Source organism: Loxodonta africana, chromosome 19 (assembly GCF_030014295.1).
Source record: "Loxodonta africana isolate mLoxAfr1 chromosome 19, mLoxAfr1.hap2, whole genome shotgun sequence".
Lineage (NCBI taxonomy): Eukaryota > Metazoa > Chordata > Mammalia > Proboscidea > Elephantidae > Loxodonta > Loxodonta africana.
In genome coordinates, this window is record NC_087360.1 from 22,810,191 (window position 1) to 22,832,363 (window position 22,173).

Consider the following 22,173-nt stretch of genomic DNA (forward strand, 5'->3'; position numbering starts at 1 on the left):
GGGACCAGGCTATCTGCCCACCATAGAGCCTGGCGGCCAGGGATTTGGGGGACAGGGCCTAGAGGCCAGGGGCAGGGACCACCTGAGCAAAGACCCAGGGAGAGGAATGGGCATCATGCTGGGGCTGAAACCCATGTGAAATTGTTCACTACAGATTAGGAGTGCTTACCTTGCTTATTGGGTAATTCGGTCCTGCCCGGAGGGACTAGAGAGGCAGTCCGCTGGGTCCCCTTCCAAAATGGCCCTTTCTGGCCAAGACCCCAGCCAGCCCCTGACCCCGGGGGGCCTGGGCACCACTCCCAGCCCTCTGTTCTCTGGGAACCAGGCCTCCTTCTGGAGCTGACCCTAGCTTGGGTACACTTGGGTTTGTGCTTGGAAAGCCCCAGGCTGGGCTCCTACCAGCATGTATTGCTCCAGCCTCTTGCCCAATCCTGTGAGAAGCTTCCCCTCCACCCCTCCCCTCAGACTTCAGCTTCACCTCCCCACATCCCCGCAACGTGAGCTGGGCACCGTGCCCCCCTCGTTGGCCAAGAGGGCTGAGGGGGCAGGACCGCATTCCTAACACCTGTCCAGGTAAACATCCCCCATGCCTTTCCTTAGCCAGAGCCAGGTGCCCCCTGGTGGCCTATGCAAAGAAGTGGCACTACCAGGCCCAGAGCTCCGGGTCAGCTCCACCCTGCCCGCTGCTCCAGTGACCAGGACCCTGCTTCTCACCCCTCCCCAGGGGACCACTCCACTCACACACAAAGACGCTGAGGCCAGGCCACGAGGCTACCCAGAGCCTGGTGCTTCGGCCCTCTTTATTGTGCTGCTCTGCCATTCCCAGGGGAAGCAAGCTCCCAAAGTCCCGCTCCTGGCCCTGGCAGGCATCTCATCCCTGGGCCAGCCTGGCCGCCCTGCACACTCAGTAGCCGGCAGGCTCCCCGCCTTTCCGTGAGTCTGAGGCAGCTGCCCAGCCACTGGCTGTGCGGACAACGGCCTGCACCACAGCGATGAAGGTGGACGTGAACTCAATGTGGTGGTGCCGGCTCTCCAGGGCCGCAGTCACTCCCTGGTGGGGGCAGAGAGGGTTTCAGTGGGGCCAGGGGTATCCCAGCCATGCCTTCCACGCCATTTCTGGCTGCGTGGCCAGTAGAATGAGTTGGGGCAGCTGGGACTGTGGATCTTGTTGGAGCAGAAGAGCTGGCCCTCGCTGCCCAAGGGCTCATGATGTCAGCCTGGGTGACTCCATTACCCGCCCACCACCCACCTGGTCCATGTGTCTCTCCAGTGTCGTAGTGTTGGGCAGGAGCTGATTGTGCAGCCGGGGCTCCTCCACTGCCCGCTTCACGTCATAACCAAACCACAGGCTGTGGATGATGGCCTGGGAGGGCGGGGAGGGCAAAGCGATCAGCGTGGCCAGGGTGGAAGTGGGAGGAGGCAGGGGTGGCACGTACCAACGCCGTGGCTGTGGTGATCTGCGTGCCACCAGAGGCGCCCACCACCATGCGGACCTGGCCGTCACGGCCCACGACGATCGACGGGCACATGGATGAGAGAGGCTGCTTCCCTGGGGCCGGCAGGAAGGGCAAGGATGGGGTCAGCAGGGCTGCCCGGGATGCAGCCCCCACCCAGCCCAAGCCCCTATCCCATACCTGGCTGGATGAAGTTTGCAGGCGAGGGAGGCACCCCATACTGGTTGGTGATGCTGGGTGAGCTGAAGTCATCCATCTCGTCGTTGAACAGGATCCCGCTGGCCGTAGAGCGGACCTTGGAGCCGAAGCTTCAGAGCAGCGGGGAGTAGGGTCAGACTGCTACCGCGCTACACAGACCCTCACCAACTTGTAGCCCCCCCACCCCCCGTGCTGGGGCCCCACCCCTACCCTCCCACCGGTCGCATCCATGGCAACCCTGCCCACACTCACCTCTTGAATGGTAGAAGACAGCGGTCAGCCCCTGCCCCCTCCTGCTTCCCCCCGCTTCCAGCCAAGCCCCCCCAGCACCCGGCCACACCCCCCACCCCCTCCCAGGAGGCCGGCATCCCCTACTAGAGGTTGATGGTGCTGGTGGCAGACACTGCGCTGCCATCCTCAGAGACCACAGACAGGTGTGCTGTGCCCCCGTCGTCAGGCGTGTAGAACTCAGGCCCATAGTAGGAGATGGGGTGCGTGGTGTCGTCTGAGATTCGTGCCCGGAGCTGGGCGGCAAAAAACTCGGAGCTCATATTGCGGACCACCTGCTGAGACCCCAGAGCTAGCCTGAGGAGGTGGGAGGGGGTGGGGATGGGGCAAAGGGTTGTGCGAGCAGGTCTCAGAAAGTCCTCCACCATGGCTCTGACCACAACCCTCCAGCACCCTAAGGCCCTGTGGCTCTCAGGGGTGGGCCAGGTGCCTCACATGGCCATCTGACTGGCCCTTCTCCAACCCCTGCCTCTGCAGACTCCAGCAGCTCTGAACAGCTGTCTCTCTGTCCGGCAAGCCCCAGCCTCTCACTGTGTTCAGTCCTTCATTCTTTCCTGCACATATGTATGGGCACTAGGGGCTCATGGAGGTCATCAGGGAGCAGATACACAGGTCCCTGCCTTCATGGGACCCACCCTCCACAGGAAGCACCTCTGCAGGAAGCACCACAGCAGGGAAGGGTGCAAGGGGGACAAGAAGTGGTTAGGGAGGGCTCCTCAGAGGAGGTGGCATCTGAAAAGAGCACTGAACGAGGCCTGAAGGGTAAATGCCAAGTTCCTGAGGCAGGTGGTGCTAGGCCTACGAATGACAGGCAGAGGAGGAAGGGGGTTAGGGAGAGGGGGCTGAGAATGCAGGCAAGGCCTATCCCATTGGCTCTTGCCCTGAAGGGCAGGAATTGGAGCAGAGCAGTAAGCACCCTGGGATTGTTTTCACAGGGTCCCTCTGACAGCTGTGTGGGGACAAGGGTAGAACCCAACTCGGGTGGAGCCAGGCAAGATAGGAAGGTGGCTTGGCCAGGAACCAAGACAGGCCCGCAACCTGTGGCTTGAAGTTGCTTTTACCAGGGAGGTGGACACGGCAAAGGGGCAGGGGTGGGGACAAGCGGGGGCTTGATGTTGGACATCGGCGCCGCCGTTGGACATGGCCGAGCCTGTCACAGGTAGGTAGGTAGACCTACATGTGTGGAGCTCACGGGTGAGGTTGGGGCTGGGAGATAAATGAGCAGACATGAGTATGTTGTTGTTAGCTGCCTTCGGGTGGGTCTTCAGGCCCAACGGGATCCATAGGGTTTTCACTGATTGATTTTCAGAAGTAGATCACCAGGCCTTTCTTCCTCATCTGTCTTAGCCTGAAAAAGCAGCTGAAACATGTTCAGCATCATAGCAACACGCAAGCCGCCGTTGACAGATGGGTAGTGGTGGCTCTGCACCAGGTACATTGGCCTGGAATCGAACCCAGGTCTTCCAAATGGGAGGCAAGAATTCTACCACTGATCTACCACATGATATACAGGAGGCTATTTAGAGCTGTGAGCCTGGACGAGGTCCCCCAGGCAGAAACGGCAGAGAAGAGAGGAGGCTCAGGGCCCAGAGCCACAACCTGTCTCAGGTAACCAGGTAAGAGTCAGCAGATGAGGGAGGAAACCTCAAAGCAGCTGAGGCCAAATCCGACCTGTTTTTTGTACAGCCTTCAGGCAAAAATGTTTTTTATATTTTTAAAGGGCTGATTAAAAAAAAAAAAAGACCGTTGTGGTCCCCAAGGCCTGAGGGAGTGCCCCAAAGAACGGGTCCTGGAGGCCTGCAAAGAAGATAGCCACAAAGGTTTGAGCAACACTCCCAGAGTTCTTGATTATCCCAGGATGTGGACATTCTGCAAGGGAACAGCTCTGGTCTTCAAAGCACCCCCAGAACAGCCAAGGGGTCTAGTCTCAGCTGCAAGACTAGAGAGACAGTGGGTGACTGCAAAATGTGAACCTTTTTGGCCCTGGATCAAAGCGGTCGGGGGGCACTCGAGGACCTGCGCAGGAAGGGACATGACAAGGGGGAGGTTACGGGAAGTGTGTTGGTTCCTAGGGGTGACAGGTCCCCAGGTGTACCCACTGGCATACCTGTCCTCTCAGTACATGCTTAGGGAACTCGCCCTGGGGCCTCCAGCACCCTGTGGTTTTCCTCACCTCACTCTGACCACAGAGAAGAACCTTCGGGGCAGAGGGCCACCACATACAAAAGCCCCAAGGTGAAAGGGTGGCCAGAGCAGGGGGCGTGCTAAGAACTGGTAGTGTGGCTGTTTCCCTGGCCCTCCCCATGCTGTGAGCTCTGTGGGGGCAGTGGCCTAGACTCTAGGGCCCCAGGTCACTTTTCCATCCCTGGTACAGAGCAGGCAAACAACAAGAGCCTGGGAAGCCAGTGCGTTAATAATGCCAGCCTGAGGCTGGGGTGCCCCTTACCTCAGTCATATTGACAAACTTGGGGTCCCCAAGCAGGGTCCTCTTGGCATAGGCAAACCGGAAGGCCTCCACAATGCGGTGGTACGTCAGGCCCTTCTTCTCAGGGGTCTCCACGCTTGCCTGGGAGAAGTTGTACCCTGGTTGGATAGAACCGGGCCCATGTTGGCAGGGAGACCCTTCCTGTTCTCCCCTGGGTGTCCAGGCAGCTCATGCCTCCCTGAGCACTTTTGCCCACCTTGAGAAGGGAAAAGCTAAGAGTTAAATAACCAGCCATGGCCACCTCAGGGCTACTGTGAGGGTGGACTAGGGCAAGGCTGGAGAAGGGCCAGTCCAAGCCTGGGCTTCAGGCTACCAGGCAGAGAAGATGACCCCAGCCCTGGAGCCCTGCATTTCCAGGGCTGTTACCATCCCCTGGGATGCTGCTGCCACCTCCCACCCATCACGGCCCTGGTCATTCCACACTGCCCCCTGCAGGCACGCGTGGGCACTCAGTCATTTGTACTGGACAGATGGGGGCAGCGTCAGGCCCTCAGGGCTAGCTCACCCTGGAGGATGTTGAGGATGAGGGCCAGCACGGGCCCACTGAGGGGGGCACTGGGCGTGTAAATCACAGAGTCTCCAAGGCTGATGTTCAGTGGCTGCTCGATCAGCTCAGCATGGTAGTTGTTCAGGTCCTCAGCTGTCACAATCCCCCCTGCGACAGGACAATAGCCCAGGTGGACACATGGGCAGGGCTGTGCCATAGGGAGGGAGGGACAGGGCTGTGCCCTTGGGGTGCAGGGGGCTGTACCATGGGGGAGGGGATGGGCCTGCACTATGGGAGGATGGGTCTACGTCATGAGGGGAGGACAGGGCTAAATCATGGTGGGGGAACAGGGCTGCATCCTGCTGAGACCCTGCCCATTAGAGGGCCCCAGCTCTCTCTGCCTTCCACCTTCCCAGCTACCCTCCCAGTCCTCCCTGCTCTCCCTGGCAGGGCCCAAGACCCCACAGCCAGGACAAGGCCAGCCACTGTTGGCTGCCTGCCTCATGGGCCTCCTGGTCTGTCTTTTCTAAATGGAAAATATCTGCTCCCATCTCCCCGTGCCCTGCCTCTTCTCCAGGAGTGCATGGCTGAAGACTCTTAATCTTTGAAGAGACCAGACAGATGGGAAATTTACACTTTGTCAGTGATAAAGTTAGCATATCACACTCCACCAGGAAATGCTGACAAAACAGCACCTGAGAAAGGCTTTCAGAGCCCAAGCCCATCAGAGCCCATCCCACCCAGGTCACAGTGCCTCCGCTGCCTCTCCCACTACGGTAGGGAATTGTATATGTCGCTTGACTATTCTGTGACTCCTAGTGGTGTGGCCAGACACTGGACTGGTAGCTGTTCTGGAATGTCACGTCACGTCACGCCACCTCCTCTCATGTAATGCAATCACCTTCCATGATGTGATCTGATGTGATCAACCAATTAGTTGAAAGAGAAGTTTCCTTGGGGGTGTGGTCTGCCTCCAGAGTATACATGGGTGATCTGTCTCATGCTCAGTCAAGAACAAGAGCTCTCTCTCTCCTCCTCCTCCTCCTCCCTTGTTTCTCTCTCTCTCCCTCCATGCATCTCACTGGTTTTGCCTCTAGAGAGCCCAGACTGAGACGCTCACCAAGCCCACCCTCATCTGTGGTGAATGAAGCCCTCTCTCTCCAGGCCTCAGCCTGAGCTGTTCCCACTACCAGGAATGCCATTCCTCTCTCTACCTGCCAAAGTCCACCCCAGCTGCCGTTCTGGCATTACCTCCTCCAGGAAGCCTCCCGGATCCTCAGTCTGTACCTTAGGGCTTCCCCTCCTAGGAAGGCTCCTGCCCACCCTCCATTTATGCCCTGGGGGCTTTTTCTGGGATGGCACAGCCTCTCTGCTTTGTCCTAAGCAGGAGCTGTAATACCGCATGGCCCCGACCCTCCCCAAGAGCCCTGCCCAGCCCAGACTCCCACTGTGGAGCCCCTTACCCTAGGACCTCAGCCCAGGGTTCCTGTGTGGAGCCCCTCACCCCAGTCCACGTTGCTCACTTACCAGCTGCCTGGATGTCCCGGACGATCTGGGCTGTGAGGCTCCCGTTGTAGAAGGCCTGGGCGCCTTCGAGGGCCAGCGTCTCGTACGTGCTGGCCAGCCTTGGCATGACCACTCGCTCCCCTTCCTGCAATACCTTTCCGTCCCGGCAGAACACCTCGCTGGGCAGAGGGTACTCAGATGAGGCGGGCTGTGGGGTGACCCTCACCTTCCAGCCCACCCACACCGGGAAAACAAGGCCACAAGAATGGTTACCTCCCGTCCACAGGTGCGTAGCCTTTCCACCGGGGACATCTTCCTGAGTACCCCTCCTTGACAGGCCATGCCATGCCTCAAGGGTCCCACCCAGGCCAACCAGGGGGTCCACTGGGGCCCCAAGCTCCAGGCTGAGGATGTGTCCTCATACACAGCAGGAATAATTTGTACCTCTCTGCCCTGTGTATTCATTAGGTCACCACCTGCAGCATCCCTGGGGCCACACCTGTTCCCACCTGTGTCCCAGGGACCTGGCTGCATGCAGACTTACCACAGTGCAGGTTGCCGCTCGATGGTGCTCCGGCTTCTCTCCAGGGCTGCAGCCAGACCCTTTCCCACAGGGAAGCCCTCACGGGCAAGCTGGATGCTGGGCTGGAAGAGGCGGGCCCAGGGCAGCCGGCCGTGCCGCTGGTGCGCCAGCTCGTAGCCTCGGATCTCCCCTGGAACCGCTATCGACAGCCCCCCTGTGGAGAGAGAGGCCCAGTGGGTAGCCACAGCCAAGAAGGGCCTCTGTGGGTAGCACCCCAGGCATCTTCCCCTGACCCATTCACATGGAGCCAATGGAACACAGGAAGGAAACGTATTCTAGATCATATGTGGGCTTGGCGGGCACAGTGTGGATCGATTAGGCACGCCAGGCATGGGCATGGAGGGATGGTAATGTGGGTGCTGGGTTTCGTGGCCCCAGGATCAGATTCTGTCCCCACAGGACATCTGTATCCGAATCCTGTGCCAGGCCCACAGGTGCCCAGTGAGGCTATGGGGAAGCCTCTCATCTCATAATACTGATGTGCTCCACCAGGACCTTCCAAAGCCAGAGCAGTTTTGGCCCTGACTCCAGCTCCAGCCATGCCACCCCTTAAGGCTGAGCCAGTCCCACAGCAAAGGCCTCCCTTGCCCTTTTCCACTCTCCTGAACCAATCCCTGACCTGTCCCTTCTCTGGGCTTTGGTTTCCCCATCTGACTGTAAGAGGTTTCCCCTCTGACCTTTGAGGGGCCCATGGTTCCGCTGGAAACAGACCCCTGGCCCCCAGCTCCTCAGGGGTCCCTGCTGCCCACCTGAGCACTCACTTCTATCCAGAAAGGGGCAGCCGTGGCCCCACCCCATGTACCTGCCCGCTTCCACCCTGAGATGACAGGGACCACTTCAACTCCTCCCAGGGATCATCGTGGACACCTCACACCCACATCACACCCAACCCATCAGCAAACCTACAGACTGAATAATCGTTCATTCGTTTGTTTATTTGCTCACTTTTGGGGATAGCTCTCTAGAGTATGGGGCAGGGGCTCCCTTTTTTAACCTGCCCTAAACAGAGAAAAATACAAAAGCCAAACCCACTGCCACTGAGTCAATTCCAGGGTTGCCATAGGGTTTTCTTGGCTGTAATCTTTACAGAAGCAGGTTGTCAGGCTTCTTCTTCCGTGATGCTGCTGGGCAGGTTTGAACCGGCAACCTTTAGGTTAATAGCTGATTGCAAACCGTCTGTGCCACTCCGGGGACTCCCTGAGCAGAGACCCCTTGTCCTCAAATTGAATCCGACTCATAGTGACCCTACAGGACAGAGGAGAACTGCTCCATAGGGTTTCCAAGGAGCAGCAGGTGGATTTGAACTGCCACAGTTAGCAGCCGAGCTCTTGACTGCTAAATTCCCTAGGCAGCAGAGTGGAGGCCAGTGGCCACCAGGGGTGACCACTCAAAAGAGACAGGCTGGATTGAGGGATAAAAAGGAAACGGAGGAGAAGAAACTAAGGTGCCAGGCATTGCTGGTCTGATCCCCCAGCTGCTGGCTTCGCCCCATAGGCCGGCCCTGGGTGGTCCCTGTGAGTGAGCTCGGTGTCAGCCCCTTCCCACCACCCTCTTCCTTCTCCGAGATTATTGCAGTGAGCTCAGCAGACATGGGTCAGAGCCTACCCTCCTCCACTCAGGCATGCCAGGGCCCCCACCTCACTCACACAGGAGGTGGAGTCTTCATGACCTGGGTTGCACTCTCTGACCCCTACCCTTCCCTGTCCCTACCTTTCCCCATCCCCCTACCACCGCCCCAGGCCTTTGCTCTGACTTCCCTTCCCTGATCATGTCTGCCGCCCTCCCTAGCACTCTTCACTTTCTGGTAGTCCTCTCTCCTCCACTCAGAATGTCAGCTAGACAAGGATTTTATCTGCTGTGTTTTGTACCCTGGCTTAGGGAACAGCACCCAGCACTGTTAAGAGATGTTCAATAAGCTTTAGTTAAATACGTGAATCCAAGATCCCATAGGCTGCTAAGTCTATCAGATTTCAGCATTCTTACTCTCTGAATGATTTCATTTCTACACTCCCTAAGTTTCTCAACTGGTAAAATACAAAGATTCTGAATTTAAAAAAATACAAAGATTCTGTTGGTGAGGCTTCACTCACAGGGAACACCCAGGGTCAGCCTACAGGTCAGAGCCTGCAGCCAGGGAATCAAACCCACTATGGCTGGTGCCCCTGCCCCTTCCTTTCCATCTTCTTCTCCCTCAACCTGGCTGGTGCCCCTTCGTTGCCACTGAGGTCCTTCTCTCTGATTAGGGGGTCCCTAGATGGTGCAAACAGTTAACACTCTTGCTGCTAACCTACTAACCCAAAGATTGGAGGTTGGAGTCCACCCAGAGGTACCTCAGAAGAGAGGCCTGGCAATTTACTTCCCAAAAATCAGCCCTTGAAAACCCTGTACAGCACAGTTCTACTCAGAGTAGACTCAAAGGTAAGTGGTACTTTTTTCTTTCTCTGCTTAGGCACAGGTCAGAAAAAGGAGCCCCGGTCCCAAACCCTAAAGAGCTGTTCCACAAGTGAGCAAATGAACGAATGGATGGATGGATGGCCTGGGATGCCTGTTTAAAATGCAGGCTCTGGGGTTTAGACAGCCTGGGTTCAATCCTGGCTTCACCACCTTCTAGCCAATTTACACGACCCCTCTGGGGGCATGCCCACCTGTAAAATGGAATCTCCACAGCGCCTTCTTTAAGGGTACGGGGAGGATTCAAGGGGCTCATTGGTGAAAAGTGCTGAGCAGAGTGCCAACCCAGTGAGGCCCTTGTAAGTGGGAGCTGTCATAATATGATTACTCTTTCCTTGTACAAGGTGAGTCTGACCAGAGTAACAGAAGCTCTTGTCCCTTTATCCCTTGTGACGATGGCCTTGGCCATTCATTACGGGAGGGTGTTCTGGGGGGTGGGCGGCAGCAGCTGCCAGAGTTGCCCCTCTGTCACCAGGCAGGAGGAGGCCACATGGATGAGGCACGGTGCCTGTCCCAGCCCAGCGCCTGCACCCTTACCTTCCTGAGACTGCTCCGAACTGTTGAACATGGTGGCGAAGGCCCGCGCAGGGGCCACCTCTCGGGCGTTGATGATCTCAGCTTTTCCTAGGAGAGGCAGGTGGTAGGCAGTCCAGACCAACACACAGACCCTCACCTCAGGTGAGCCCAGGAGGAACCGCTGTGCTTCCTAAAGCCCTAGTCCAGCCCCAGATGGACCAACCCCATGTGTCGTTTGCCCCCGCCCCTGCCCCCCACCAGCACTCACTTGTGGCACTGTCGTAGATGGTGAGGAACAGGCCACCCCCGATGCCCATGCTGTGGGCGTTCATGAGTCCCACACACAGCAGGGCCGCGATGGCAGCATCCACCGCTGAGCCGCCGTCCTGCAGGGCATCCCTACATATGGTGGGGTGGTGAGGACCTTCAGGACCCACCTCCCACACACACCCTGCTGCCCACCTGCCCAAAGAAGGACCTAAGAAGAACCCATAAGGATTCCTTTTTTTTTTCTTAAGGACATGTAACTTTAAAACAGGAGTCCCTGGGTGGCACTCAACTACTAGCCTAAAAGTTGGCAGTTCAAACCCACCCAGAGGCACCTCAGAAGACAGGTCTGGCGATCTCCTACTCTGACACACATGGAGTCACCATGAGTCGGAATCGACTTGATGGCAACTAACAACAACTCTAAAACTGATAGGCTTTTAAATCGACACAAAAGAAACATGACTCAGGGTGACCCTCTGTGTTATCGAATATAACTGCTCCGTAGGGTTTTCTCAGCTGTAATTAAAACTACTAACCTTTAGGTTGGCAGTCTAGTGCAAAGCGTTTGTGCCACCTAAGGACCCTATAACCAAAAAAAAAAAAAAAACCAAACCCATTGCAGTTGAGTCAATTCTGACTCATGGTGACCCTATAGAACAGAGTAGAACTGCTCCATAGGGTTTCCAAGGAGCAACTGGAGGATTTGAACTGCTGGCCTTTTGGTCAGCTGCCACAGCTCTTAACCACGGTACCACCAGAGACCTTATAGTTTCCTCTTTTTCAAGCTAAGATGATTTTTGTCATTGGAAAAAAATTGGCAAATTGTTTTTTTAATTAAAATAACATTTTTTTTTCTGTTTGAAGTCTTTAGTTAAGTGAAAACTGTTTTTTCTCCTTGGATGGTGCAAATGATTAATGTGCTTGGCTGCTAACCAAACAGTTGGAGGTCCAAGTACACCCAGAGGTGCCTTGGAAGAAAGGCCTGGTGATCTGCTGCCAAATATCAGCCATTGAAAACCCCATGGAGCGCAGTTCTATCTAACACATATGGGGGCACCATGAGTTGAAATTGATTTGATGGCAGTTGGTGATAGTGGTGGCAGTGGGTTTTGTATATAATGTGAGATAGGAATCAATCTAAAATAAAACACAACAGCAGAGTTTATCCAAGAAGACAGATAATCTTGGAGCTGAGAAAGTGGCTCCGCCATGTGCTGCTATTGGGGTCAGTGTCCCCTTTTCCTCTAACCAGAGGCTGCTGAGAGAGTCCATGGGGACAGGCAGCTCCACACATAATCAGACACCCCCTTGCAGGTGGGAAAACTGAGTCTCAGGGGAATGAAGGTCTTGCCTAAGTCCACATGTGATGGCTGTCCTCTAGGACTTGTGTCCCCACATGGACCCCATGCCCTGCTCTGCACAGGTGGTCCCACTTACCTCCCAATCTCTGAGCAGTGCTTGGCGTCTGCAGCTACGGCTCCCCTGGGGTACACATGGCTGGGAAGCTGGGAGGATGAGGGCAGCCAGAGGCAGAGGCCAATGATGAGAGCCACCAGGGCAATGGCCACCAGGCCCAGCACTGCGTACCGCTTCTTCATGGCTCTGGGCAAGGGTGGCAAGCAGGGTCAGGGCCTGCCCCAGCCCCGCAAAACACAGCCTAGATCTAAGGCCTCAGAAATGTGGCCCTGGGTCTCCTCCGGCCCACCAAACCTTTGTCAGACAGCTTCATGAGCCAAATGGTCTTGGTCCCTATTGTTTACCCCAACTCCTCCCTGCTCATCCTTGGAAGTCCCCTCCCAGTAAAGCCCATTGCTAGCTGGTCCCTCCAGAGACCCCCCTCCCAGCATTGTGCCCACACTGCCGGGGAGCCTGATCCACCCGTGTCCCCCAACTTGGCCTGAACCCAAGACTTCCCACAGCCTCCTGACTGGCCTGCCCTTAAGGGGGCACCCCACAGTATCCCTCGGTAAACCAGCAGCTTGGCCGCCATGGGATGGGACTTACCTCCCGTCAGTGAGTGGGGACCCTGTACCTTGCTGGGAGAGGAGGCCAGGAAATGCAGGAGGGCTTGGCTGAAATGGCCAGTGAAATAACTGGGGCCTCCCTCACGCTGTGCAGGGGTCTTCTCTGAGCCTCCTAGCCAGGCAGCGCCCTCGTCCTCCTGAAAATGGAGGAGTACCTGAGGCCTCCCTGCCCACCCTCATCTTGGCTTGTTTCCATTTACAGACCACTTCAGGAGTCCCAGGCACTGTCAGCCCCCACCTGCGCATGACTGTGTCTAGCCTTTCTCCCAGGTGCTGCTGAGAGGGCCTTTGGGCACTGCTGAAGAACTGCCAGGATGTAGGTCACGCTACAAAAGGGGTGACGCTACCAGGCTGGGGGGCAGCACAGAGCCAGGAAGCACGGTTCAGACCCTGGCCACCTGCTGTGTCTGTGCTGGCCTGTCCACTCAGCCTGTGGGAACCTGGCATGTCACTCACCTCTGTGCCAGGGGTGCCAGTGTACTGCCTCAGGGGCATGGGAAGAATGAGGAGGTTAGGACGGGTGAGGCACTTGGAGAGTACTGGGACTCTGTGAGGGAGCCAGCAGCAGCCAACCTCTGGCTCTTGGGTCATTTCCCTGTTGACCTCCCTTCCAGCCTGTGCAGAGAAGGACAGCAGTGGCCCTGTGGCCCCATAGCAGTGGCAGCAGGCCCAGGGGTGTGGCCCTAATGGGGAGGAAGAGATGTAGGACAGAGGAAGCAGTGGGTCAACCCTAACTGGGGTCTAGGAACAGAGTCTCTGCCACTCCCACTCCCAAGGAGGGGGCTCCAAACACTGGGGTAGAGGGACTTCCCCTTCCACCCCTAGGCTCGGTGAGCATGGAGGTAATGATGTGATGGTATGTGACCCCCATCTTGTGAGGGGAAATATAGAGCCCACTGCCCTCCGTGCAGGGGAGGACATTGACCCCAGAGAAGAGGGACCTGGCCAGTTCTGCTCATCCCCATCGAATTCAAACCAGCACCCCCCATCACGGCTTGAAGCCCCATACTGCCCCTTCCTTAATCCTCCCAAAATGCCCACCAGGCTGTGCCCTTCACTGTCCGGTACACTGAGCGCCCGGGCCTCTGGTTGGGCTGGGTTGGGGTGCCAGGTCCTGGCAGAAAGAGCGGCACTTGGGAGGTCCAAAAAGCCTCAGGAGTCGGCCGGCAGCACGAAGCCTGTGCTCAGACATGCAACATTCCCAGCACATGGAGCTCAGCAGGGCAGAATGGGGCTGCCCAGGTCCCCGCAGGAGGCCCAGTGGCTCTCATGGACCATGGGACCAGAGCTGAGGCCCCCTTTAGGCCACTCCCCTCCTCAGGACCCTGGTGTGGGCCACCATGACCTTCTAGCCCCACTGTCCATTCATTTGTCTGTCCATCTGTTCACCCAAGGGCCCAAGTGAGTCCCTCCTCAGACTGCCAGAGACTGAGGAAGGGATCTGGGCAGCACTGACTTATCTCCTCCCACCCTGGGCAGGCAGCAGGAGGGCAGCCCAGCCTCTGCAGACAGCAATCCCCAGCCCTGCGGAAGACACCCTGCTGGGGGACCAGGCTTCCGTTTCCCACCCCCCTGCCAAGTTCTCAAAGAGTCAATAGAAGAATGTCCAAGCCCAGAGATCTGACTTGCCCCCAAGCTGGTTCCAGGATGCGAAACTGAGGCCAGAGAGTAGGCCAGTCACTGTGCATGGCCTCCAACCCAGGCTGCCCCGTTGGGACCCTGATGTGCTTACCTGAGGCCCCGGGCAGTGGAGCCAGGCAAGCCCCTCCCTCAGACAGCAGCTGGGGCTGGGCTCAGGGAAGGAGGCTGACTTGCTGCCTGGGAAAGTCTCAGCGCCAGCGCCAGCTGCACCCCACCCCAGGAGCATCCCAGAGCCACGCCTGCACTTCCTGCAGGGCTCCTCAAGGAGGCCTCCGAATTGGAATTGGGATGTGGGGGTGAGCGCCTCTGAGGAAGAAGGGTTCACCTGATCCCACAGGGGCTACAGGGCAGCCCGGGCAGTGCCCAGCATCCCCCCCACCCCCAGGAGAGTCCCAGCTGGCCAGGAGGACTGCAGGGGGCCGAGTCACAGCAGCAAGGGGGAGTGAGGACTCAGCTGTCACCAGTGACTGAAGTTCTGGAAGGGCCTGGACAGGGCTCCCCTCTCTCCTGGATTCCATTCCCTCCAAAGGCTGGGCGTCCCCTGGTAAGCCCCTCCAGTGAGGCCAGACTTTGCCCCCAGCTTGGCCATCCCTACTCAGAGGGTCTGGAAATCTAGGGAAGTTCCAGTGTCTCAGAGACGGTTCCCAAGGCAGTGAAGCACAGCAAAGCCAATGCCAGGCCAGAACCCGGGGGTGGAAAGCCTCAGCACACCCTGACTGAGATACAAAGGGTTCCTCCCCAGAACACTGCCTGGGGCCTTGAACATCAAGATCAGTTCCTCCACCTGTCCCTCAGGAACCTTATGCCTGAGGCCAGGCGAACCATCTGAGTGGACCAGAAGGGCGGAGCCCAAGGTGGTCAGAGCTGCAACCAGCCCACGTGTCCTGGCCATGCCATCCCCGCCCCCTGTGGCTGCATGTCCCCAACCAACCCAGAGCTTGGAGCAGCAGCAGCCTGGCCCAGGGGACCTTGAGCGTTGCTTCCCATTCCTGTCTGCCAAGGACAAAAGTCAGCACCTCCTGAGTCATGCCCCCTAGGCCCCCTGTGTCCAGGCCCCCAGAGCCCCTGCAGCCCCCAATTGACATCTATTCTCTGCCTGTGACACATAGCCCCACCCACCTGACAGGTACTGCCCCCTGTCCTGGACACCTGACCAGCGCAGGCCTGGTCTGTCACCCAGCACCTCAGGCAGGCTCTGGACTGAACTCAGCATACACCCTCTCTGAAACCCCTATCAGTTCCAGGATGCAGATTCTCCTCCTGCAGACCAGGTTTACTGGGAGGACGGATGGGTGGGAGCCAGGGACTGAGGCTCCAGGATCTGTCCCTGAGGGATGGATGCTAGCCAGTGATGTCAGGGAACCAGGTTCTGCCTGGGTTGCCGCATTTCAGGCTGAAGCTGGCAGTGGTCTACAGCGGAGAACAACAGGGCTCTGCCCTGAGCCCCAGCCTGCTCAACTGTTTCCTCCCTGCCCAGAACAGCCCAGGTGTGCCAGGATCAGTAGAGGAAGGGGGCAGGAAGATGAATGTCTGAGTGGGCAGAAGAGGGCCCAGACCCCAAAAGATGACCTCAATAGGAAAATCCAGGCTGGGGCAAGTTGTAGGACAGAGGGCGGCCTGCGATGGGGCATAAATGACGCCTGGCAGCAGCTGCAGGTCCCAGGGGAGGGGAGGTACCTCATCAAAGGCCGTATCAAGAGGCATGACGTACAGAATGAAGGAAGCTGAGTGGGTCAGAAGGGGCCCTGGGACATGGTGGATCTAGGGAAATCACATCACCCCAGGAATGGCTGCAGGAGCTGGGCTGGAGGTCTGCTCCACACCCTATGGCTCCTGTCCTAGGCCAGAGACGGTGATGAGCTCCCTGTCCCCAGGAGTATGCAAGCTTCACTCACCCAGATATACCAACTTTAGCTTCGGCTCTCCCCTCCTCCCAACACACACACACACACACACACACACACACACACACACACACACACCCTTCCAACCCAAATCTGAGCAGAGAGGCTCCCAGGATATAGCACAGGGGAACAGGAAGAAGAAAAGAGAGCAGCCGGCCTGGAGTTTCCCTGTTAATCCTGCAGCCCAGTCCATGCTGTGTCACCACAACCCCAGAGCCATGGGTAGCCCAGCCAGGAAACGGAGGCTTAGGCAGACTCAGCGTCCCAAGGTCAGGTGACCAGGAGGCACATGGAGCTGCAGGTGTGCCAGGACCCCCACTGGCCCTGCCAGCCCCCAGCTCAGAGGCACCTCCCCAGGTATGAAAACACAGTCCTCACTAATACCCAGGCCCAGAGTTGGACTCCACCTCCTCTCTGGTGGCATCAGATTGGGAAATAGGAAAAGCCACTACCTGCCCAGAAACTGTTGCCTAGGCACCTGCAATGACAGTAGTCAGCCAGGCCCTCCCTGGAGTTGTGCAATGCCCCCTTGCACAACCTGCCCTGTCCCATTCCCCACCCCACCCCAGTCACATTCAGCACCCAGAGAGGGCGAACAGGACCAGGCACACAGCTCCTTTCAGCCCCCATCCCAAGCTCGATGCCACACTCGAGCTGCCCTCCTCCCTGCTCCCCCTGCCCAGGGCTGCCTGTCCCTAGGGTCTCGGTTTCTCCATGTGTGGCACTCCTCCCTTTTAATTCCAAGAATTCCACTTTCTGGGCTGCTAGTGGTTTCCTCAAGGGCGTCTTCAAAGAAGTTAGGTAGCTCCCTACCCAACCCCCCCCAGCCTTCCTTCATGCACCCAGCACCTGAGGCAAAGCAAGTCAGAGAGCCTGGACAGGTGGTCTCAAACCCATTTACCAGATGAGAAACAGAGGCCTCCAGCCCATATACAGGAGCCTGAGGCTTGGCCCACATACACTTCCCTCCTCCAAGTGTACCTCATGCCCATTTCATAGGTGCATACACTGAGGCTTACATGGGGAAAAGGATGCCTCCAGACCACAGCTGAGCACATGGCCAAGCTGGGGCTCCCATGAGGCCCCAACCCTGACCTCTCCCACCTAGACATCCAGCAACTCAGAGATGGTGAGTGGCACTTTGGGGTCACACAGCACTGGGGTGCAGCCAGAGTCACCAGTCTCTGGCCAGTCCTTCTGTTGTGTCTGCCCCAACTGTGACTGCTGCTTCTCCCCTCCCTCCCCCACACCCTGGGAGAGGGCAGCTTTAAAGGTACAGGACTGTTCCAGGTGAGAAGAGGCTGTGTGGCCCAGGGCAGCTCAGGGCCTGCCTGAGCCCCTCATACCTGGACTGAGAACCCTTAGCTTCAAGGGCCTTGGGGGGCTGAACAAGGCTGGGAATCCCTGAAGGCAGAGCGTCAGACCAAAGGTGTCCTGGGAGGAGGTGAGCTTCCCAGCAGGGGAGGAGTGTAAGCATCTAAGGCCCAACCAGATCTGAGGAGCTTTAGGCCCTTTCACAATTCCAGGGTGGGAGAAGCCCCACACATGCCCTGTCCCCAACCCTCAGAGCTGCAGATGGGGTGTCTGGGGGCTATCACGCTGGGAGCCTAGTCACCCAGACTGAAGGGAGCCTGTCCCTGTCCCCCAACTTCCCAAGGTGTTGGCAGGTGGCTGATGGAGGTCAGGAAGCAATGGAGGCAGGGAGGAAAGGTGGGGGTCCTGGAGCCAGCCGGGCTCTGGAGCCTTACTTGGCCCAGCTGGTCCTGCCCTCACCTGCTCTGGCCCAAGGAATAGGGTAGGGTAGGGTGCCCCAGAGGGCTGGCTGGGCCAAGCCCATCCTTGCCCTCCCAGCCCTCAGGTCATTAGGTCTACACGTAGCCTGCCACCTGCCAAAATGGCCACCATGAGCACAGCCCAGCTGAAACTCACTCACGCATTCACATTCTCCAAATCAAGGACCCTCTGAGTCTTCTCTCAAGGCATCCCCAGCCTAGTTGGAGATGTCAGCAAAAGAGGAGGGGTCCAGGGCCTGAGGGAGGGCCAGACACCAGGATCGGGGCTTGGGAGCCAGGCTGGAGCTGGGATTGGATCAGGGAGGACACGCCAGGCAGAGGGGTCTCCTTGAGCCATGGCTTGGGGGTGCCCAGGGACTGGAGGCTCCTCTGGGAGCCTCACGGAGACTTCTTGGCCTCTTGCCCTTCCTGAGCCTGAGGCATTGAGGCCGGGAAGGGAGGTAGCCAAGCTCAGACCTGAAGGCCAGGCTGGCATGCCTGAACTTTGAGAGCTGGTGAATGTGTCATTGGCTGGTAACCCATTAACCAGGCTTGCTGGTTAATACCCCGTTGGGTGCCCGTTAGCAACCAGCCTGGTTCTTTTGATGGACAGAGGGCAGGGGTCATGGGAGAAAGGAGCGTTGGTAGCACATGGGCAAGGGGTTGGCCAGCCAGGGCCCCCTGTGCCGTTGTGCCTGAGGAGTGTCCCTGGGCCAGCTGGCCTCTAGCCAGGGGCAGCTGCAGGCAGCACCAGGACTGCCACCCACCACCTCAATGCCTTTCATTTAATCACCTTCGCTGTGCTGGACCTGACAGCCAGAGTGCCGCAGGGGCCTTGGCCAGACACAGCTGGGGCTGGTCCAGTGGGTGGGTGGCTCAGCAAAGATCCAGCTCCCCTCTGAGATACAGCCCAAGGTGCCCTCCGAGCCCTTCCTATTCCAACCGACTCACACTTACCCCACCTCTCTGCCTGGGAAACGGGGCACTGGGTGGTCAAGAAGGTGCTACAACACAAGAAGTCACAGCTGAGAGATGAAGGACTTGCCCAAAGCCACTGGCAGAGCAGTGACCTGTGACAGGGGAAGCTGTGCAAACCACTTCCTGTACTTATCACTTCAGCCTTCCCCAGGCTCACCCACTGTCAGGTCAGACAAGCACCTGCAGGTCTCACGCCAAGGTCAAGCCACAGCTGCCGACATATGACATCTCAGGGAGCAGGGCACTGCAGGTACGTAGCCCTGGTCAAGCCCCTACAGGATCTCAGCCTCCTGGGGCACTGTGTGTCCTCTGCTGTCCTGGCACCCAGGAGGGGCTTGGTAAACTGGTTGGACAAAACTGACTTCAAACCCAAGCATCATAGCATCTTAATCTTTAGGATCACAGAATCTCAAGGCTTTGGTCTCCTATCTCCCATCTCCAGCATCCTGGAAATACTGGCTTACACACCTGCCTCACCATCTCCAGGGCAGACAAGCCGTGGATGGTTGGAAAGTTCTTCGAAGGGTTGAGCCCCAATTTGCCTTCTTGTATCATCTACTGCAGCAGCAACAGCGAGCCTGACTCAGACCCTGAGGCCGCAGACAGAGAAGCAGGGGCCACCCTGGCCCTGGAGGGCCAGCTCCTCAAAGCTGCACAGACCACACGGTGAAGGGATAGAATGAAGACTCCAACGCGGTGAGGGGCTGCTGCTGCCCCTTGTGGCACAAGGCGAGGGCAGGCAGACCAGAGCCCTTGGCCCTGGGGCTGAGCGGCTTCACCTCCCAGAGCGCCTGGCCGATGGCTGTGCCAGCACCCACCTGGATGTAGGAGAGGGGCTGGAGTGGGGCCTAGGAGGGCCTCCGGAGATGTCAGCTCATTAACACCTAGGAGCATCCTGCGCCTGGAGGCACCAAGACCAACTCCTGAACTGGAGGTGGGTGGGCAGATAGCTGAAGGGCCCCGGGTTCCAATCCTACCCCAGTCACTGCTGGTGTGGGGACCTGGGAGGCTCCCCTTTCTGTCCTCGGTTTCCCACCTGAAGCACTGGGGCAATTCTCTGAGACGGCCATGCACAGATGGAGCCTGGAGGAAGCACTCGCTACCTTCAAGGCCCTAACCCAGCCCAATCCCCAAGCTTCCAAACACCTCTGAGCAGAGGCCCTGAGTGTCTGTCCTGGCTGCAGACCCGTGGGACGGCCCGCCCTATCCTCGGCCCACAGCACCCTGCACAGGCGGCACTTATCCCATCACCCCGTAATTATCGGCAGTGTCTGGCAGCAACTGAGGAACAGGGGAGGCACACACCTGAATCTCCTCTGTGCCCCTGCCCCGACTATTACGGCCATCTCCAGGACCCCATAATCCGCTTGTCCACCTCCCCTCTCTGACTCCAAGCCAGCCAGTTGTGCCCGTACTGCCTAGCTTTCCCGTCTACACTCTACCGGGCTTCCAGGACCCCTACCTGTCCTGTGGGACTGCCTTGGGCTCGAGCTCAGTCCCCCTCGTGCTGCGAGCCAAGTCGCTGCTGATGATGGCCGCCTTGGCCAACACGCCCAAACCTGAGCTCAGAACCTTCCCTCCCCTGGCCGCTCCAGAATGGCGCTGTGTTGGCCGAGTGGTCCTACACAGCGGCCCTGGCCTCCTCACCGGTCCTGACCAGCTGCTCCCACCTTTCACCACACCTGGCCCCAGGCACTGTGGGCCACCCCCTCACCTGATGGCGCTCTTCCACGACCCCCAGGTCCCTCTGCTGTCTCCCTCCTGCAGCTCAAGTGCCCGGCATGCAAATCAGGGCACACCCCTCCCCGCCTGAAAGCCCTTCAAAGGCCCGCTCTGCCTAAGGATAAATTCCAGCCTTGCTGGCTCCGCCCCTTCCTCTGTGCTCCCACTGGGACTTGGAGCATGCTGTTCTCCTCCCCCTGTGACACACTCCCTTCAGACCCCAGCCTCAATGCCCCCTCCTCCCAGCCATCCCAGTCCTCCTGCTCAGGGGCCTGGGACTCCCCCGTGCTGTGGGTTGCTGTCTGGTTACTGCAACTTCCAGGGACCAGGGACCTTGTCTTAGTCCCCTGGTGCCCAGTAATCCAAACTGAGTTTATGAATGATGACTGATGGGTGGCCAGATGGATTCCGTAAAAAGCCGTAGAAGATACATTAGTAAAAGTAGCTTGCACAGGTGGAACGCCAGCGGTGTGCTGGAAGCCTTCCTATTGTGTCTCTGCTCCTGCAACACCTTTGCCAGATGGGCATTTGACTGTTCCCATTTTACAGATGAGGAAACTGAGGTTTGCAAAGGCTACATACCTTGCCTAGGGTTGCACACCAATAAGTGGCAGCCCAGGGGGCTTGAACCTGGGTCCTGAGCCTGACCTGTACCGCCCACACACTGCTGCCTCCGACACCCACCCCAGCAATTCCTGGCACTGCAAAAGACTGACAGCCCACCCATATACAGACAGCACCTAGGAACCTCTGTCTCCATGGAGCATTGGCCTCTGCCCTTCTTGCCAGTGACTGCTCTGAAACCATCCTGCATCCTTCTTTGCTGTGGCTGCCAGGAGGCTCAGTGGCCCCACCTACTAGCTGAAGCACCATCAGCCCCAGCTTGGCTTTCTTCCCCCTGGTCTTGGACTTTCCCACTGGGTAGGTGCAGCATGGGCCCAAAGGTGAGGCAGGTCAAGGTCCAGTCCTAGCCCTCCACCCTGCCGCTGAGTCACTGAACTTTGATTCTCTGTCACTCTAGCTGGGCCACCGCATAATGGCTGAGGACTTGGGAAGATAAAGGTATGGTTGTCACCACTACTTGCCTACTGGCAGGGCCCACTAAGGGGCCCAGGGCACTGCACAGGGCCTGGAGTCCAGTAATGTCCCTGAGTCTTCCACCTCAGTGGCTCCCAGGGGCTGCAGGGCTGCCTCGAGGGGCCCAGCACAAGCCCTGGAACCTCCAATCATCCCCAGAGCTGAGAGGGCCACAACACAGTCCTGCCCACCCCACAGGGTCTCCATAGCAACTCCAGGGGGGAGTTGGCAGCCGCTGGTTAAACGCACGTGCAGGCTGGGGAGGGGGGCAGTCCTGACTCTGGGAGCTCCCACCCAAATCAGATCAGGCCAGAGACATCCCAGAGTGCCAGCTCAGCACGTCCCCCCATGCTGACTGAGACAGACCCATCCCGGATCTGGCCTAGGCCCCACCCTCCCTCCTTTCTGGAGTTAGGTCCTCCAGGAGTCTCTCAGCCAGGGCTTCAGAGGGTGGGGCAAGGGGGGTGGGGTGATGCTTTCCACAGGACTCTGATTTCTGGTCACCCCCCGCCCCCGCCCATGCCACTGCCTGTGTCCCCTTCATGACACCCACGCTGAGCCTCCCCCTACACACACCTCTACCTCAGTCTCTCACATTCTTGAGGTCGCTGTCCAGAGAGGACGTGGCCAGGACCTTGGAGCCATCCCAGCTCTGGCTTCTGCCCTGAGGATGCAGGAACGGGCAGGCTTACCAGCTGAGGGCTGGACTACGTTCCAGGAGGCCACTAGGGCACTGGACTGCTGCTAAGGCCACCGCGTCCCTGTAGCACAGTGCCCCGACTGATGAGGGTAGGCTGTCGGCCAGGCAGTTCTGCCA

The 22,173-nt window shown here is 58.2% G+C and overlaps 1 protein-coding gene across 1 annotated transcript; it reads right to left on the reverse strand.

Annotated features, from left to right (window-relative positions):
• Nucleotides 1–794: 794 nt before the first annotated feature.
• On the reverse strand, nucleotides 795–18,682 carry GGT1 (gamma-glutamyltransferase 1). Its single transcript, XM_003419148.4, has 14 exons — nucleotides 18,537–18,682; nucleotides 12,243–12,399; nucleotides 11,676–11,840; nucleotides 10,237–10,367; nucleotides 9,990–10,076; nucleotides 6,963–7,155; nucleotides 6,440–6,597; nucleotides 4,931–5,080; nucleotides 4,387–4,523; nucleotides 2,028–2,215; nucleotides 1,635–1,762; nucleotides 1,437–1,549; nucleotides 1,250–1,363; nucleotides 795–1,051 (listed from the first exon to the last, which is right to left on the reverse strand). The coding sequence occupies exons 3-14, from the start codon at nucleotides 11,834–11,836 to the stop codon at nucleotides 905–907; spliced, it is 1,707 nt and encodes a 568-aa protein (XP_003419196.1). The 5' UTR covers nucleotides 11,837–11,840; nucleotides 12,243–12,399; nucleotides 18,537–18,682; the 3' UTR covers nucleotides 795–904.
• Nucleotides 18,683–22,173: the final 3,491 nt, after the last annotated feature.